Source organism: Octopus bimaculoides, chromosome 2 (assembly GCF_001194135.2).
Source record: "Octopus bimaculoides isolate UCB-OBI-ISO-001 chromosome 2, ASM119413v2, whole genome shotgun sequence".
In the NCBI taxonomy this organism is placed as follows: Eukaryota; Metazoa; Mollusca; class Cephalopoda; order Octopoda; family Octopodidae; genus Octopus; species Octopus bimaculoides.
The window spans coordinates 179,796,561-179,816,560 of NC_068982.1; the positions used below are offsets into that span (position 1 = coordinate 179,796,561).

Sequence of the window (20,000 nt, forward strand, 5' to 3'; positions counted from 1 at the left end):
ATATAATCTTATACAACGTACAAAATTTTCATGAATATTAAAAGAAAAAAATCTAAACCAGAAGATAAACACATTTATATAACAAAAATCATAGTTCTAAAGATTTAAAGGTTTGCAAGTTCTTGATCTAACAATCTGTGAAGACAAAATCTTGTGGATGAAATTGTATTTTCCTTATTTTAACAAACAAAATTTAATTAATTTATTATGGTATACGTAGACAATACATTTTTTTGTACAGAAATCTATTTTAAAACATACCATGCTAGCAAAAGTTCTAAGATTTAGATAATAGCATAACTGATAGCTACAGTATTTTATGTATGGTTGCTCTTCCACAATGATAATCACTCAAATGTGAAATTCAAACAATACTACACCCCACATCTCAATCGAAAAAAAAAAAAAATTTTTAAGAAATAAAAAATATCTTAACACAATAAAGTGCAACTTAGAGCAATCAGAATCACTTGCTTCCTGAAACAGAACCATATCAAACATACCAAAGGGAAAAATTACCAGCAAAAAGAGCAATTTCCTAACAAAAACAAAAAAAAAAAAAGATCAAAGGTATCGCTAAAAATGCCTCTCTCCCTTTCCTTACACATACATACATACATACACACATATAAATTTATTAGTAGTCACATTTACAAAAATAATGATGAGCAGTTAAGAAACTCATGCTTCTCCTTCATCACCAAGTGAAATATTTCTGACTAGTGAATTAAGGTGAATCATATAAACTATTGCTGTGTATTAAAATACTCTTAATAGGCTAATGGCCTGTCACCATCAGTTTATATTATTACTATTACTACTATCAATATTCCTCCAAAACTAGCTGTTATTTGCCAATCTTAACATTTTTATTGCTTCAGCTATTCATCTAAAATCATTAAGACCATAAATTTGTTTCTGGAGTGGAAGTATTTCCAGATGAATTTGCTGCAAGATTAATTCAATGAAAGTTATATAGGAAAATTTCCCATTAAGATCAATGTTGAATATATTAGCTCTATTTTAAAAACATCACAAAATTTAAAATGAATTTTCAAACTATGTAAAATTTACTTAATAAGAACTCTATTTTCAAAATATAGAACAATGTTCAGCTCTTTAGGCCATCAAAATTGCAGAGAATATTCCTAATGTTGTCATTGATTAAGGGGGAAAAAATGACATTTCTAATAAAGTTATTGTTGCATGTTTTGTTTGCAACTTTCAAATTATCACAGTCACAATATTTTGAAATACCATTACTTAAAAATCGTGAAAGAAAATTATCTGCTATATTAATTTTGGTTGTTGTCTCTCTGTATCACCAACATGTGATGAGACAATCAGGCGAGTTAGAAACATGATATAATAAAATCTTTTAAGAAAAATTGAGTATGTTATAAACAACACTAACATTGCATTAAAAGCTGCACATTGACAACAAAAGACACAGTGTGAATAGATTAAACCGACAGTGATAGAGCATATGAAGAAGGCATGAATAAGAGGAGAGAGAAATAAAATGAGAGGTAGGGGAATAAAGGGAGCATGAAATAGTGGTCTTCTCTACTATTCACAAGCAATCTAAACTATGTCATCTACTTTAATCGCTAATTTGTTTAATGTCTGCAACAGCAGGAAAACACTAAGTCTGATTCTTGTTACACACACACACACACACACACACACACACACACACACACACACACACACACACACACACACACACACACACACAGAGAGTCTAAAAATAGTCATTATTACACTTAAAGTAAAGGAAATATCTCAGAAAAAAGACTATTCGCTTACCTTTCTTCTTCCAACATACTGATTACTACTTTCTTTTATCTTTGTTGTTTGTCTACAAAACAAAACCAATAAACAGGGATTTAAATAGTTAAAACAAAAATAAATACTCTAGAATGTCATAAATATTTTTTTAGTTTCTATCTTTATCTGATTGACAACTTTGTATTAAACATTCTGATTTTAATGTTGGATACTGATGTTATTTTTCATTTTTTTGTTTATCTGTTGCGAGAGTTTTAAATTCAAACCCAACTACTGATAACATTTTGCTGCTCCTGAGAGGATTGCAGAATATCTGCCTGAAAATTAAGTAGCAATATTGTTTTAATGTTAAGTAGCCAACAATAAGCAGAATATGCAGTTACAAATACAACTGTTCAGAAATTTCGTTTAAATGTCCACCTTGGCAGAAGAAAGCAATCTTATACAAAGTAAATAGATTTTTTAACCATAGAATGTAGGACTTCTTGATAAAATACTTCTTTTAGCTAATATTTTTTAAATTTTCATAATCAAACAAATTTGAAACTGAATTCCAAGTACATTTCTACTAATTAAAGATGCCAACATTGGCAGAATATTTCAGGACTAAGAACACATAAAACCTGAAATGTTTATCCAACAGCATATGAATTACTTTGTGTCTATATGTAGATCAGTGAATATGTCAAATTAAATGTTAACCCAGCTGTATAAATTACTTGTTTTCTGCAGATGGATCAGTGAAAGTGTCACTCTAAATGTTAACCCAACTGTTTAACTTGGTTTCTATAGATGAATCACTGAAAATTTTACAATAAATTTTCCTTAATTCTAGAAACAAAGTAATATTTACAGTTTACAATATAGTTATTCCATACCAACATAGAAAAGTATAGTATTAATGATTTTCTAGCAAACACATTATAACATTTTAAATGCTATCAATTTATTGACTATTTTTTATCTGCCAGTAGAGAAACAATCAAGATTGCTGCAAAATAAAAAAAAAAAGGAATCATCATCATCATTATTATTATTATAATCATTTAGTGTCCATTTTCCATGCTAGCATGGGTAAGACAGCTTGACTCAGGCTGCATTTAAACAAAAAGAAACAAAAATGAATGAGAAACCAGAGTAATATTTTTATTTATAGCGAACACATTACATTAAGTTTGTTCTGACTCAATCCACACATGTCTGGTTTCTCTCCATAGATCTGTTTTCCTATGTAGAGGAATCCCCTGTGTTGCAAGAATAATGCATTCCTGCAAAACCTGCCAGAACATAAAATTTTCCCATTGATTTAACTATTGTTATAAAAAGAGAATGCATTCCGGTGGATAGTTTCAGAAACAAAAAGAAGTGCAACACAACCACTTGTATGCATGGAAATAATTAAACATACACAGTGCAACATGTATTCATGAAAACATTTGAAGAGAAATACATTAAGGAATAAGAATCTTAATATCGTAATAGGGTAAGTTCTCACCATAAAATATGTTTACTATGGGAGGAGTGGTGGTAGAACACTGGGAAGATGAGAGACACTATCTTCTATCTTATCATTATCAAATCTATCTGCGTGATGAAAGACTTATTTAAAATTGTTTGATGTTTATGGTGTACCATCTCTGTACAGTTCATTGAAGGAAATGAGCTCATGGTAAACTCCTGTTATGAATAGATTTCATAAGTTGTTTAAAAGCCCTTCTCAGATATGCCCCATGAAACTAGCTATCACATCTTTATCCATTGGCTAGAGCAAATAAGTTGAATTCTTGGGGGTATATTACACTGCCATATTATCAGAAAGCTCATTTAAGCTTAAGGGGATGCTTGATGCATTGTCTAAAATATTGAAAATGATACACAAGCAGGGGTTTTAATTTCATATCACCAGCAATATTTCCTCCAAAAGCAAGTGTCACATAATTTTCCTAAGCTTTAAATCCAGTTTTTCCTTATCAAGCTTGTAGAAAAGTGCAATTTCATCTTGACTATTTACTTGCTCTGGTGAGTAGACACAGCCAGCGATCATTTTTCTCAGCTACTCAAAATAATTTGTAGCAAACTTTGCCTTTACTGTGGATAACATTGGTAGCATGCAGAGGGGAGGTTGGTGTTCATGGGCAACTGCTGGTCTTTTATAAAACAACCTTGCCTGGATTTGTGCCTTGGAGGGAAACTTTCTAGGTGCAATCTCATGGCCATTAATAACCAAAGGGGGTCTTTACCATTTACCAGCTTAATAATGACTAAGTTATTTTACTAAATTCTTTCCAAAATTAACTGAATGAAAAAGCAGGGTATTTCAACTAAAATATGGTAACAAAAGCATTAAGGACTTGACTAAAATTTTCTTCCTGCAGTCGCATTATTCCAACAGTAGATGTTGCAAGCCTTAATGTTTTGAGAATGTGGTTGGTTTTTTGTCTATTAAAATCAATCATTTTAAAAATATCAAGTGCAATATTCATAGTAATCTTTATACAGTTTCTATTCTTGCAACAACTTTCCATTCCATTTGATTTCTTTCCAGATGTCTTGAATTGTAGGTAAATCCAACAGTGAGGACAATCAACAATTATCCACAACAAATATGTAGTAAAAAAAATAGCACCAAGGAATACAAAAACCTATTTTGTGAGAGTAAAAAATAGTCTTATTCCTACGGATCTAAGAATGGAGAAAAGATAAAAGGATGAAGGAGTGAGGTGAGAAGTATTGTACGATTACAGAAAGCTGAAAAGGTTACCAGGTTTGTGGGCACTTTTCCAGTTGCTTCTCTGACTTAAGCCATAAAAACTACACTACTCATTCACATACACACACATTTGTGTTGACATACAATATATGTAGTTTCAGACATTGCTACCATACTGATATTACTATTATTGTTACTGATTGGTCATTCAAAGGTTAGTGGGTCAGTTGTGGTGGTATTAGTATCAGTTTTCGTGTTGGCGATGGTGGTCATATTGTTCTTGTTAAGTCAATTTTCATTGACCCAAGAGCAAAGATATTTCATACACTAGGATACCAAGTTTTGTCATGTGATTGTTTCGTTCTTTATTTTAGGTAGAGTTTTTCATATTGTATTATTGTTGGTCATTGTTAAGTTGGTAATGGCTGTTATTGTGTTAGTGTTGATCAGAAATTATGGAGTAGGTTGATTTACATATATGTATGTGTGTGTGTGTGTGTGTGGATGGTTAGACAGATAGCTGCAGACACTCACTGTGTCCCAAGAAAATACATATCAACATCCACAGTGACAAATTTCATTTTGCACTCCATTAGTATTTATGGTGACACAATTATATATATGTGTGTGTATCATGATTATAGTTTTCAAAATTCTTAACTAGTTTTATCTTAGCTAAAACACCAAGGAACAAGCTTTTTGGCCAGGAAGAAAGTGCAGTTTTTAAATTCTTGAAATTTATCCGAGTTTTTTTAAGATAAAAATTACAGACCTTATCCCAAAATCAGTGATAATACTTCGTAACTTCTTTAAGTATGAAATAGTGTAACCTGAAGAAGCTGTAAAGCAAGAGATGCCTGTACTTAATGGGAAGATATGAAACCCTCTTCACCAACTAATTCCTTGAAACATATTTCCAAGGTAAGTCTAGTCAATTAACAGTTTTTCACACAAGCAATAACAACACCCTTGTCAGAATTTCGATTCATTACTATCAACATATTAAGGAAAAGCAATGTTTACATGACAAGTGAATGAGGCTGAAGATAGTTGCTGGGTTGGACAATAACAATTCGTAACTAGAAACAGTTCATTGTAAGAATTTCAAAATAATGATGAGATTTATAATAAAGATTTCCAATAATCAGCTGTCACTTGAAAGTATTTCCAAGTGACATTATGAAAACTAAATATTTACTTTAAAAATTAATAAAGGATTATTAGGAAATAATCTGCAAAAAACTGGATAGGAGTGGTTTTGATTTAGGAAAAAAAAAGGTAATTACAATATAGCCATTAGCAACCATCAAGAAATAACTTTTAACCTTTTAGCATTTAAACCACAGATTTAGCCTTATCACACCTACCCTTCAATAAAATAGACCATCACATCAATATTTCGAAGATACAAAATAATGCATGATTAATTAAAAACAATTTGAATGAAAAAGTATTTGGCAGAATAACCTGAATACTAAAATACCTTTGTACAGGTAAATATAGTAAATGTAAATTAAAAGATGAGCTATTAAATGTTGATTTTGTGTTTGCTGTGTACATCTACTCAACACAGTTTCAATGATGTAAACATTCAAGATTCAATAACAGTTTAACAGACATTGAAAAACTAACTTCACAACCTTCTGTTAGCTGTTAACTCACACAACAACAACGTATTAATACTAGCCTGATCTTGTTATTCGATAGAAATCTACAGTCTGCAGTGCTTGGCAATTCATGTGTTAAATAGTTAATTATGTATTATTTCACAAGTTTTCAGTTATATAATTATAACTGATATAAAGAATTGTGCAACTATATTAACAAGCGTTTTTATCAATCAATACAGCAATAGCAAAATCTAGAGACAGAACTTAGAATTGCTGACTGAGAGAAAAGAAAAGGACCAATTTAAAAAGAAAAGACCAAGATATGAGTGTATTAATAACAAATTTATTATAATTATGTTTACATGTGTGAATATATATATATATATATATATATATGTGGAGAAAATAATACAATGAATACAGAGGAAAATGAAGGATGCTGATGGTGGCAGGATAATTTACTCTTATCACATGTACGTCCAGTGACTGGATAAGCAACAAATACAACTCAATATGAAGTCCCATCATTGATATCTAACCAACAGACTACTTTGATTTAATGTAATTTTTTTTTTTTTTTTTTACATTTACTGTTCTGTATTGACATGAATTATACAGGTTTCCTGAAGCTGTTTTACAGCTAAATGCTTTCTTGTTGCCAACCTTTCACAACCATATGGTTCCAGGTTCAATCCCACTGGGCATCACTTTAAGCAAGTATGTTTATAATAATTCTGATTGTTCCTCCATAACCTAGGCTGTCCGTAACACAACCATGTGATTAGTTGAGAGGGAAGGATGTCTTCGGATACAGGCACAACATAGGCTATGCATTCAGGTTTTTTGGATAAAGTTTTCAGAAACAACCCAATAAGTTTACCATTAATTCTGTGAAATATTCACAGGTCCTGCTAGTCTTCTATTATATCAGAGAGGAATTTTCATAGATTGTAACTGTACATAAGATCATCACACATGTATGAAGGGAGGGGAGTTAGGTAGGTAGATGTGTCTGAGTTTATGCTTGCACAGGTCTAAAAATTGGCACTGGCAGTCCTATAACACAGCAGTTCAACTAACAGATTATAATAAAAGGCTAAACTGAAATATGTACTGGGATCTATGTGATCATCTAAACCTTTCAAGGCAGTGCCCAAGCATGGCTACCAGCAAAACCACATCATCATTATACATAAGCTTTTTGATGTTTGTATGGGTTGCCATGGAATCACAGCTCTCCTACACAAGTCGAGCATGTCTCTCCTTCATAGTTTCCATTTATACATTTTGATTAGACACACCTATCTTTAAATACCATATTTCTACATATAATGATGACTATTTCTAATATCGTTTTAATGCAGTTATCCTAGAAGCTATCATCATCATCATCATCATGTCAAGCTTGCTTAGCTCTGCATGACCAGGACCCCTAACCCATATATACATTCCACGGCTTATGACATTTCTTGTTAATGGGACATCCAATGTTATCTGTTAACTGATCAATATGTCTTAGCAGGGTGACTAACGTGATTTCAACCATAACATACCATAGATCTACAGAAGGTATGTAATATTTTCTTTTGTATATAGCTACACCAATTTCATTTTCCTCTATCTCATTAGCTGCCGTTGGTCATTAGTAATGGATCAGTTCCCCTCCATTTGGTATTCAAGCACTACCCTCAATGCTTACATCTTCAAGTAAAATGAATTTACCTGAAACTCCCACTGAAACCCATTGACATTCAACACATGTATAGCAGGAAAACAACAAAGGAACTGTCATGCAGTAACATATAAAAGAATACTGAACACTGTTGCCCTTATAAAAAAAAAAACAAAGTGGTCATGGCTCATTTGAGGCAAAACAAACACCAGCAAATAATCTACAGTAACAATTGCCTAGCATTTCCTCACTGTAACAGGTAGATGACTAGAACACTGTTTCATTCATATGTTTACAGCTATATGAAACAAGTCTTAACCAACAGAAGATATTCAAAGAGCTAAAATACTGCCAAATCATTTAATAACATATTTCCAGATAATATAAATCTCATACTAAACAGATTCTATCATCGAGAGCTTAATCAGGCTAACCAGCCTGAATGCAGCAGTCTACCTATAAAAAACACTGTTAGCAAACTAAATTATTCTAACAGAGCACATGGAAAACACAATTTCCTAGCCAACTGGGAGCTTATAAAATAATTACCCAGTTCATTCATAATCCAGATAATCCATAATTATTAGTAAAACATACAATCCCCTACAGTGGGATAATAGTTTGTTTTGGTGACTAAGGCATAAGTTTACAAAGTTCAATTCTAAATGAAAACAGAACATTCAAGATGTTGAGATAAACTGGTGGGAAATATGTTAAGAAATGTATACTATAGATTGGTGAAATAACAATGGCAAATAGAGAATTGGATAAAAACAACTGAGGTACTTCAAAAACTTGAAGCATTTTGCAATTTCAGCGACTCCTAACAATTATCACCTAATTAAATATTTAGAGACATTTTTTGTAAAAGAATTTTCCAGCTAATCAAACTATTATATTTTGGAACTGATCACTGCAGCAAAAACGAATTACGAAATGAAAATTTCATTAGTTATTATACCTTGTTTACTGGCCTAAAATGCAGCAACCAAGTGGAATAGTTATTTTTTAATACTTAGCCAATACAACTTATTAATATCTTTGCCTCTCAACAGATACCCAACTTATTATCCAAAGTATACAATACAATACTGTTTTTCCAAGTCAGATACAGAAATAAATACAGTAGAAAATAAAACTGAAGTGAAATATCATGAGCCAATTTCCTATAACATTCACAATTCAAAAATACTCTCTTTTCTAGTTAATATACTACTCAATACAGTAGTAACAAAGCAAGGAACAGGCAGAATCCTTCATTAAAGCATAAGACAAAATACCCTGTAGTACATGCTCCAGCCCACTACACATTTAACTGAAATCCCACCAAGATTAACAGTCTTTTGTCCTCTCAGAGGTGATAAAGTACTAGAAAGGGATGATGGATTAGCAGAATTGTTAGAGTATTGGATTAGATGCCTAGTGATATGTTTCGGAATTTTAGATTCTAAATTCTTAAGTGACAGACTTCATCCATCATCCAGTTTAACACCATAGTTCTTTAGGTGCTTTGGTGAAGTTTATTCTGTTGCAAGTTTCCAATCCAAGGTTAACTTCCCCATTTGTTCCCACCATTGTTGGAAACCCTAAAGGGATATGGTCACAGATGCTGCCCTTCTCATTCTAAACAGTAAAAAAAAAAAAAATACTCTGGAATTTAGATTTATCTAACAAGTTCAATGTTATTCTGTGCACAGAATAACCTTAAACAGGTCACATCTTTATATAAAAAGTTAAATAATCCCATTAAAAATCTACAATGACTATTTTAGAAGAAAGTCTCAGAACAACTGTTTCAAAATATTTTCCAAATATCAGAAGAGAATCAATAGAGATACTATTATCAAAAGAAATTTATAGGGCACTTTTTACAAATTTATATAAGCTAAAAGCATAGCAGAATCTAAACCTATTTTCCAATTCAAAAAACACTAAACAACAGAATACAAACAACTCCAATAAGATTCAGGAGACACTACTCATTTTAGCAATCTTTATTATTATTCCATGCTGTTCTTTCAACAAATTCTTTGGATTCACACCTACAATATAATTAATGTTGACCACAACTATTATTTTAAAGTAACTAAAACAAAACCAATGATATCCTCAAATCAGATATAACCCTCCCAACATTGTCACTTTATAATTCAAGACTGTTGGATGTCCTTTACAAGAACCAATTTAAATTCCCCCTAATACTGTAAAAATGATACAAAACAAAACAATAATGCAACAAAACTTATGAATCACTAGTATCTTCTGTACCACCTTAAGATAACCAATAGCAGAGAAACTAGATTGAAACTGAATTCAGAGCACTGCAGCTATTCAAATTGTAATACGGTTTGTTTACTAAAACCCCCACACCCATCAAAAAGGATGGGGGTTCATTTCTTAATTTTTGAAAGCACACTACCAATGGAAGTCCCATATATTGTCAGTAAATTTGGGAAAAATACTACCCCGCCACAAGTCATCAAAACAGAGAACAAAAATGAAATATTTTTACCATTTCTTGTGAAAAACAAATATAAATAATGTAAAATTGTGAAAAGTTACCTTTAAAGCTGGATGGTTTTTCACTGCTTTCCCCAATATCTTCGTATAAAGATGTTTCTTGTTAGGCTTCCTTGAATCTGTAGAGCACCCTGTCATAAAAAAAGGAAAATTCCATGACATCAACAAGAAAGAAACATTGCACAAAAAAAAATTATTTCATCCAAAACAAAGGATCAATTCCTTTAATTAGATATCCAATTATATTACAAAATTGAAATTTTTTTTATCTAGATGGGAAAATACAATTAATGAGCAGTAATTAGAGGTTTGCAAGACCCCCACTGGAGATCACAGACAAATATTATCCCTAAAATCTCATTCCAATCTAAATACACTTTCTTGTGAAACAAATTAGATAATCTTTTTCAACTACCATTATTTTAAGGATACTCTTAATTAACCAAATGACAACACCAAATTAAAACACTTTCCTAACAACAAATTTTGATACCTAGCCTATTTTGCCCAAATTACTGCTGAATTACTCATATACAAATAAGTAAATATTAATAAAATATGCACAAGTAAATCTGTAAATCTATGCAAATCCCTCCTTAGAAATGGAGGTTATGACATTTTTATAGCATAAATCTGCAATATTTTAAATACTTAGTCAATTATTTAGACAAAGCTCATTAACAAAAATTACAATCACTAATGTAGCTGCTATAAATAATAAGTCTCCAATATTTTCAAAAAGAGATTCTACTTGTTTAAAATTAGAGATCTACAAGTCCTGCAATGTTCACTATTTTGTAGTTATATTGTTGTGCACAAATTTGTTGTTGAGTAAAAACAGTTAGGAAATAAATAATTTGAAAATTTAAATTTTAGCAGCGTTGTACAATAATGTTAGAAAAGGAAATAAAATTTTTGCATCTCAAGATATGAAGTCTTCAGTAGTCTTCCAATCCCACCCAATAAATGACAGGACACTGAGTACCAAGGCATGGTTTAATTATACAAAACAATGTTTTTATAGCATTCTCATACACGTACACACAATTCATGTAAAAGACAGTGTTGAGTAAATACAGGCACAACTTTTATTAAAACTATATCATTAAAATAAATTTAATAAACTGAATTCCAAAACAGCCAATATGAAAACTAAACATAAAAAGTGCTAAGATTCATTTTTCAACCAATGTTTAAAAGGATTTAAGGAACATAGTCTAACAAAAAAAAAAAAAAATCATCTCCAACAATGAGGTTAATAATATCCAAAAAATTATAACCTTGGCCAGAAGTCTTTTTATTTCATTATTCTGAAAACACAGTTGTTTTACAAAATTACTAAGATTATAATTAACAATATTGGACTAAAATTAGAGCAAATTTAAATCTTGAAAACAAGCAGTAAAGCTTTGGATAATTTAGCACTATAATTAGTTTGAACAACACTGTAGATTTTAACTGTCAATGATTAAGATTACAATTTATCTGCAATAAAGGTAACTAGAATAAACAAAATCATTTCTAAATATTTATTAGGCACCCTAACACAAACAAGGTTTACTAATAGTTTCTACTGAACTGTCGAGTTTTCATATATATATATATATATATATATATACATACACACTTTCTATCAATAGCTACTGAAAAACAAACATACACCAGATAGGATTTTCCTTAAAAGCCTCTTGTCACAATATCAATTTCTCATCCTTGAATAATTTTGGCTTAACACAAGATGATTCCACAGGAAGCTATCTGAATAATTTCATTCACCAACAAAAAGTATCAGAACAGTTATTTTAAATCCAGTTATAGAAGAACTGGCCAGGCAGGAGAAAATACACATAAAATGAGTCTTGATGAAAGCAGAATTACCTAAGAGGTTAAAAGCACTCAAAATATGCAATTTTAGCAATATTGATAGAATAGAATCGATTTTGGTGTTAATTTTGACAGGTTTAACACTATATTATGCTGACAGATATGGCTCTAAGCTGCCATATCTTCAGAAATGATTCCAGTAACAGCTAACATTTACTGAAGCTTAAATTTTAATTAAAATTGGAATTTAATAATAAGCCATCAAGAAAAACAAGTTATGCCAAGATGCTTTCAGCAAAGGGTCAACGGATGTTGTTTCAGCCAAAACATAATTTTTCATTTACAACAAAATTCCTCAGTAAAATAGACACATCTTATGAAATGGGGAAAATATCTAAAAATATAAATGAATGAAAAAGAGACAATTTCTGTCTCTTCAATAAAATCTACAAAAGAAAAATGGTAACTAAGAAATATTACTCACATCTTAACTAAGTCATGTTAACATTAACACAAAGATTCTACATAAGGCCTCAAACCATTTAATTTGTTATAAAGAAATTTCCCTAGAATATTCCCATTTCATATAATGGTCTTTACTCAACTATGATTTCTTGAGACAATGCAAGCAGCTTTTATAATGTAATAGAAGGAATACACTTAATAATCAGCAAATTGCACTATTAATCATATAAACAGATTACAGTTAAATATCAAGTCAATCTTGACAAGATTTGGAGTCTATCATTCCCTCACAACATGTACAAATATATTCAAAGAATCTTTCAAAATATCTTGTTATTAATTTTAATATTAACATGATCCAGCACAGTAAACAAATACCGAGATAAAATCTGTATACCATTAACCCATAGACAGGAATTCACCAAGCTCCTTCCTTACCAACACAAGATACTATACCATACCAAGAATCAAGCCCCTTGCTCTAAGTTTTGAATCTGTTTGAACCTGGTGAGACCTGCCAACAGGCTATCACTAAAGATTTAGCAGAAAGTACAGGCAACTCAAGAATTAATTAAATCAGGTAACTTGTGTGTGTGGTGGGGGAAAATGCTTGCAGCTAAAGGTAACACCAGCAACTCAGCATCATTTATCTGCGATGATTAATATGCCACAGGGTTGTTTTCTTTCTTCATTCTTTGTAATTCATTTGAAAACAACCCAGAAAAATATTCCAGAAGATTAAAATGGAAGATGAGAGAAGAATTTTGTATAGAATGGAGTACTCTAAATTAATGAGTTAATTTAAAGGCTATAGATTTTGAAATAACCTACAATATATTAATTAGTATTCAAAATTATGTGTCATATTTCAAATAACCTACAAATATATTTATCAGAATCAGTAATGTATAATTCTGAAGAGTGATAAAAAAAAAATATGCACTAATAAAATGTATAAAACACTAACACAGCAAAAATATTTGTGTGAAATTAAATTATTATTTATACAGTCGTTACATATGCATATATACACACAAGGGGTTAGCAGTAAAGTAGACTTTCAAAATTCAGATCTTGTCAGGATCAACAAAAATCAATATGTGATCAATGATAGAAATAACAACTACCTCAGCCTCGAAGTAAAAATCAATAAAAGGGAAGTAGTTCACTAGGTGTGAAATATAGCTTGACTTAAACCTATTTACATATTTTTTAATCCATTAACTTCCCCAGAGAGAAGTTGCCAGATTATATATATATTAAGAATATGAATATTTAATTAGATGAAAATACCATTTATTCATTACTTTCCTTATATCTTAGAACAGATAGTGATGTTCCAGAAGACCAAGTCTCACCTGTTGACTGATTAGTCTTATGTATCATCCCTATCCTTTTCAACACATACAAGTCTTAAAAAAAGTGTAGCAAAGAATTCATTTGAGTTGAGACACATCTAACTATAACATCAGTTGAATCCATCAGAAACAGACCATCAATGAAAATCCAAAAGAAATACCACTTCACAAAGTTTAAGAAAGAACACAAAAGCAGTCTTTAAATGCTGATATACATAATAACCTTTCAGTCAAAAATGCATCAAAATAATAAATAATTATCAGTTTCTAAGATGAATGTTAAAATGTTTTGAAGAATACACATATTGTACCATTAAAATAAAGCTGGCTCTGTTGATTGTTATCTATTAACATTGTCTAGCACAACTACATACATCAATGTAGTATACGTATTTTCTTCTCTGACTGAATGAACAATTGGTGGAAAAGCAAAATGTTGAAGCCAGTGAATATTGTTTCACTGCAACTTATAATTGAAATAAGTCGAGAGGCAGGCAGAATGTTCAGAGCATAGCTAAAGAAACAGATAACAGACCATTGTTTAACGAGAGGCTACATTCAAAAGACCACAATAATATTAAGATACTTATGAATGGTTCCAAAAACCAATTACTAAACAGCAAAAGAGTCTAAAAGAAAATGAAAAGGTACAACAAGAATACAGAACTAATTTCACTTCGCTTATTATTGCCTTCAGAACTTTAACAATCAGTCATTTAATTCAAGTACAAGTACTTTTGATTTCTGCAGTCTAACTAACTTTATTATTAGAAAATAGTGAAGAAGTTTTTAAAAAGATGGCTAGTAAATGAGGCTATGTAGATACGAACAGTCTCCTGGCTACTTCTTTTTGTTAGTGAGAAGAGAATGAATTATCTATGTAATCAGAGTGGAAAAGTGTTATATTTTATATCTATAGAGTATAATTTAATTTTCAGCTTGCACCAAACAATATCAGAGATGCAGTTGAGATTTTCAAAATAATAAACTATGTAATTACAGCATGCAAAATAGACACAGGTTCGATTTCAACCCAAACTTATAATGGTAACCAGATTATCTTAGATTGGTTTCAAAAATATTTTTTTTTAATAAAACAAACTCAGAAATATATTTTATTACTTTCACAAACAATGGAAATAATAAAATTAAAGACATTCATAAAACATTTAACTTTAGAGCGGAATGAAAAGCTTAATCAGATAAAATTTAGTATTGAGGTGACAGCAGTATTACATACTCATGAATTTATTTCAGTTTTTATAATGATAATAGAGGTACTTCAGCCACTGGTTGAACAAGAAACTCTCAGTTAAATGGGAAGCACTGCCATAGAAAATGACCAAAAAATAATGGAAAGGTTTTTCTCGTTTCAGTTTAGATTTCTGAATTATACGAGTTTTCTAGGAACATTTTCATGAAATAATCTATAGTAAAAAAAAAAATCTCTAACAGCATCAGAGAGTATTTAAACAAAAAGAAAATATTGGAAGGTAATAAAAGCAACAAAATAAAATAGGTATGTTAAGAAACATCTTCAGAAATATTAAGCTATCACAGTTGAATGATGTGGAAAAAAATGTTAAAGTCAACTGTGTATCAGATACAGCAGTTATATAGACTTAAAGCTGCATGTTCTTGATTTAAAACTAAAATCAATAAATAATGCAAGCAATTGCATTTTTTTCCCTTGCTTTCAGACTTAAGATAGCAACCAAATTAAATTTTCCATAAATTTTTCTTTTACATTAAGGTAATCAATAAAACTTTTCTTCATGTTAAATAGAGTTTTTAACCCCGATTCATTATCAATCAGTTTTTCTGAAATTTTATCTCTAAAGGAACAACACTCAACTGCAATTTTTATCATTCAACAGTGCTGATAGATTTACATATATTTCAACTGAGTCATTATATTTTCTCATCAATAATTTGAAAGTGTTCAGACGCAAGTCCCATACCTTCAATTATAATCATAAAAACAATTTTGTTCTAATTCTTTCACTGGGGCTTCACATTTAGACACTATTGTTATAAACTTATTTCTTGTTTAATCTAGAAAGCAGTATAAAGACAGTCGATACTTTTGAAAGTAGGAACATCCTTAAGCTCCATTCCAAGTATAATGCAACATTTAAACAAAAAAAAAAAAAAAAAATTCCAGAATGAAAGAAAAAAATCTATGCCTTAATGGAATCTCATCCATAACGTTAGAACAATACAAACCTAAATTTAGACATTTTTCTGTTGCTTTAAATGTGCTAAGAAATATAAACAAAGAATATACCAACCACTGATAGGCACCATATTTCTGAATTGATGACCAAAGACATAATACTTTCACAAACAATTTCATATTAGTATTAATTTGATAAACTATTCACTTTAATCTTAACTGACTTAACACTACATTCTTAATTCAAAGTATTCTATAAAATTAAACTTTAAAGTAATCTAATCCATTTAGAACAATATTCATTAATAAATAAAATCGAAGAGAAAGACACTACAAACAGAGAAATCAGTTAATCAGTTAGCAATTTATTGATATTAATGTTAGATTTAAAACACAAGTGGAATTGTGAGTTAATCGCATTTTCTCCTGTTTCTATGATGCTGGCAAGATGCTAACAGAAATCATACTGATGCAAGATTATAATCAATAGATCAGCAAAAACAAAAACAAAAAGCACAAAAGAATTTATCAGCAAGAGTTGAATAGCTAATTAGCCTATATAATGGTAGCAAGTTAAATGATAGCTAGAATCTCAAAGGAACTTCTTGTTTAATGAAACCCAAAACCAGATTTTTGGTGAAAAGATCAAATGTTTTCTTTCTACGGAGTACAGCATAAAGATGAAATGGGAAGAAAAATGCAAGTAAACCATACAATGGCTCAGTACAAGATTTTGTATTCATTTTATTAGAGAAAAAAAAAATTCTAAAGCTTGTGTTGGGTTGTGTCAGAATTTTTGATGCTGATAAATGCAGTAATAGTCTATTGAAGTAACCATACAATATTACTGGTTCTGATTTTATTTGCCCTACCACATTATGATGAAAGGCACATAACTAAATATAGAAAATTAACTTTGAGGGATTACTCTAATATAAATGCAAAAACTAATTTCTGTGCAGTGTGTCACACTTAGACTCCCCCCTCTCTCTCACTTTTCATTGACACTTCTACTATTGCTCATACGGGGGTGAGAGTAATAGCAGGCATAGACGGTGAGGGTGGTGACGAAGACAGAGAGAGAGCGAAAGAAAGACAAAAAAATTTAGGGATAGTTGATGTTTTGATTAAAAGTAATAGTGTTCATGGTGGAAGTGGGAGTAATAAGAGAGAAAGAGTGGGTATGTGAGAGAAAAGGGGGATGAACACTGAACCAACATACTGAATGATGGTAATAGTAATAGTATGAGCTGTAGTTGTGATAGAGGCAGAGGTGGCAATGATGGTGGAGGTAACCGAGGCAGTCAGGGATGATGGCAAGAGTAAGTGATGTGAAAGACAGTGGTAATGGTGGTGGAAGGAAAGGCAGCGAAGTCAAAGGTATTAACGGTGGTGGCATCAGAAGTCCGAATTGTGTGTGTATGGCAGATGTAGTGGCACTGTTGTTTATCATACAGCTTTGCAATAATTTCCAAGTTGATAAATTACATTGTTTTGATGAAAATTGTTAATTGCTTGAAAAATATTGTTCAAGTTTAATAAAATTTAATATGTACTCAATGCATGAAGTGTCATTGTTGAGCCCATGGCCCAGTGAAGAGCCCTCACAGGAGCTAGCTTAAAAGTCACCCTATCGGGCAGCTTTTAAGCGAGTTAATAATAGTTTTAAAATATCTGCCCTTTGGGGGAAGCATTGAGATTTTTTTTCTTCTGAATATTTGGTTTTTTTTTACAGCTAAGATACAAAAATGGAGTTAAGAATTTTTGTGGCACACACCATTACTTCAGTACTGCAATGCATTTAAGCAATTAGCACTGAAAGTAGTATCAATGAACAAGTTAATAAAACCATAATGGAAAAATGTATAGGATGGTAATGCCATCCATTTTAGACTTATCAAAAGTATATCAAATGTAAGCTTTTAATCAGAAACATCTTATGTAAATTAGTTGCAAACCAACATGGTAAAATTCCCTGTCGATTCAAAAACCACTGACTACCATAGTAGGAAACTCAATATTTTTATAGAAATTTATAAAAATAACTTCCTAAAAACTTAGTGAAAGAGCAAATAAAATGTTGATGGAAAATCAAATTAAATGAGGAAACCCATATTTTTGTTACAAATACTTGTGTTCTTGGAGTAGTTTTCAAAAGTGAAAACCTTTCTGACAACTATCAATGGCAGGAAGACAAGACCAAATACATGGAACAACTACAACAGGTTGTTGTTCTGGTTGTTTTACGTGTAGGTCAATATTGATCCAGCAGAGCTACTATCAAAGGTGTTCCAGCCATGAACATAAGACAGTTAGCTGGGTGTAGTTTGAGAGGAATCTGGTTGAGAGGCTTCCTTGCTATTTGAAGATGTAGTAGGTCTTGAAATAGAGAAATAACTTAACAAAACAATAAAAAAAATCAATAAAGGTTTTCACAATGACATCAAAAGCAATGTTTTTTTTTCTTTTTTATAAATGAAAACAAATTAAATTCCATCATGCAAACTGTGAACCAAACGTAATACAAATGAGATGGGTTAAGTGTGAATCAGACATTTTGTAACTATCCATATACTGTGTGGGCTTTTAACCCTTTTGATACCAAGCTAAAATTTCATTTTAATATATGTTCCAAATACCCGCTTAATAACAAAATTATTTTACTAAATTCTCCCTTGTTTCCAAAATTAATAATAACAGTAAAAGAAATATGGTAACAAAAAGATTAAAATAGGTATATTGTATTCTGGATGTAGTAAGAAACATGAGATGAAAAGCATCCAGTCGTAAAATACTGCTTCAAAATTTCTCACAACCTTTGCTCATATGGAAAACCAGACATAAAAATAATCATGGTGATGAAGCATATTCATGAGGAAATTTAATATATAATATCAAATCTTGTCATGAATATTTTGAACTTTACTGAGGAAAATAAATACACCATTTCAGTAAATGATATTCTATCATTTCTATAAATTATAAATGGTGTATTTTAAGAATGATAACGAGGAAATAATACTGTCAGCATCAGAAGTACTATATTAGCTTAAAGATGTCTGAAATGACGGTTGGTTGAAATGCCTGGACACAATCAGAGCATTACATGACATCTTCCAAAACATTTGAATTAGAATCTTTTCTCATAGCAGAAAACATTTGGAAGTGACCAGTTATTTATAAAAATTTAATTAAGCTTTAGCAATTACTTAGCAACATTTTTTCAAAAATAGTCGTTATCATCATCATTTAATATCTATTTTCCATGCTTGGCAGAAGACTGCACCAGGCTTCATTGTCTGCTTTGGCAAGGTTTCTATATCTAGATGCCCTTCCTAACACCAACCACCTTACAGGGTTGATATAATATCTTATTACAATCAGAATACAAAGCAATCTTGCAAAGTTCCCAAAATTAAAAAGCTACCCTAAAGTTGTTTATTGAGGCAAGAGAATAGCTTAAATATATGAGTTCAGTTAAAATAATAGTACTGTGAGAAAACAATGAAGAAAACAATTTTTTATTGAAATTTTTTAGCTCTCCATTTCTGGTCTTTTCAAAAAATCCATCCATGTCTACAGTTTTAACCCTTTTAATACCAATGCATCTCAGACAATCCCTACTTCTGATACAAACTTCCAATTTTTAAGTCATCTAAATTAAAATCTTCCATCAAAATTTCATGCTGATTTATGTTCCAATGGCAAAGTCATTTTACAAAATATGACAACAAAAGGGTTAAATGACTTGGATCAGGAAGTTTAGATTTCCTCAGACAGCAGAAAGAGCAACCAACTCTACTCTACAGTCATACAAAAGAAATCAAAGACAATGTAGATATTACTGGCTGAATAAAATATAGGATGGTCACAG

At 30.8% G+C, this 20,000-nt stretch overlaps 1 protein-coding gene across 2 annotated transcripts in view; it reads right to left on the reverse strand.

Annotated features, from left to right (window-relative positions):
* The window catches only part of LOC106880780 (CUGBP Elav-like family member 1-A), a 231,347-nt gene that overhangs the window by 201,796 nt on the left and 9,551 nt on the right, over window positions 1-20,000 (reverse strand). For both annotated transcript variants that reach the window (XM_014930890.2, XM_014930889.2), the window contains exons 2-3: window positions 10,346-10,434; window positions 1,810-1,861 (exon numbers count right to left, since the gene is read on the reverse strand). In XM_014930890.2, the coding sequence (XP_014786376.1) occupies window positions 1,810-1,826 (17 nt within the window). In that variant the 5' untranslated portion in view covers window positions 1,827-1,861; window positions 10,346-10,434. The remainder of the gene's footprint in view (window positions 1-1,809; window positions 1,862-10,345; window positions 10,435-20,000) is intronic.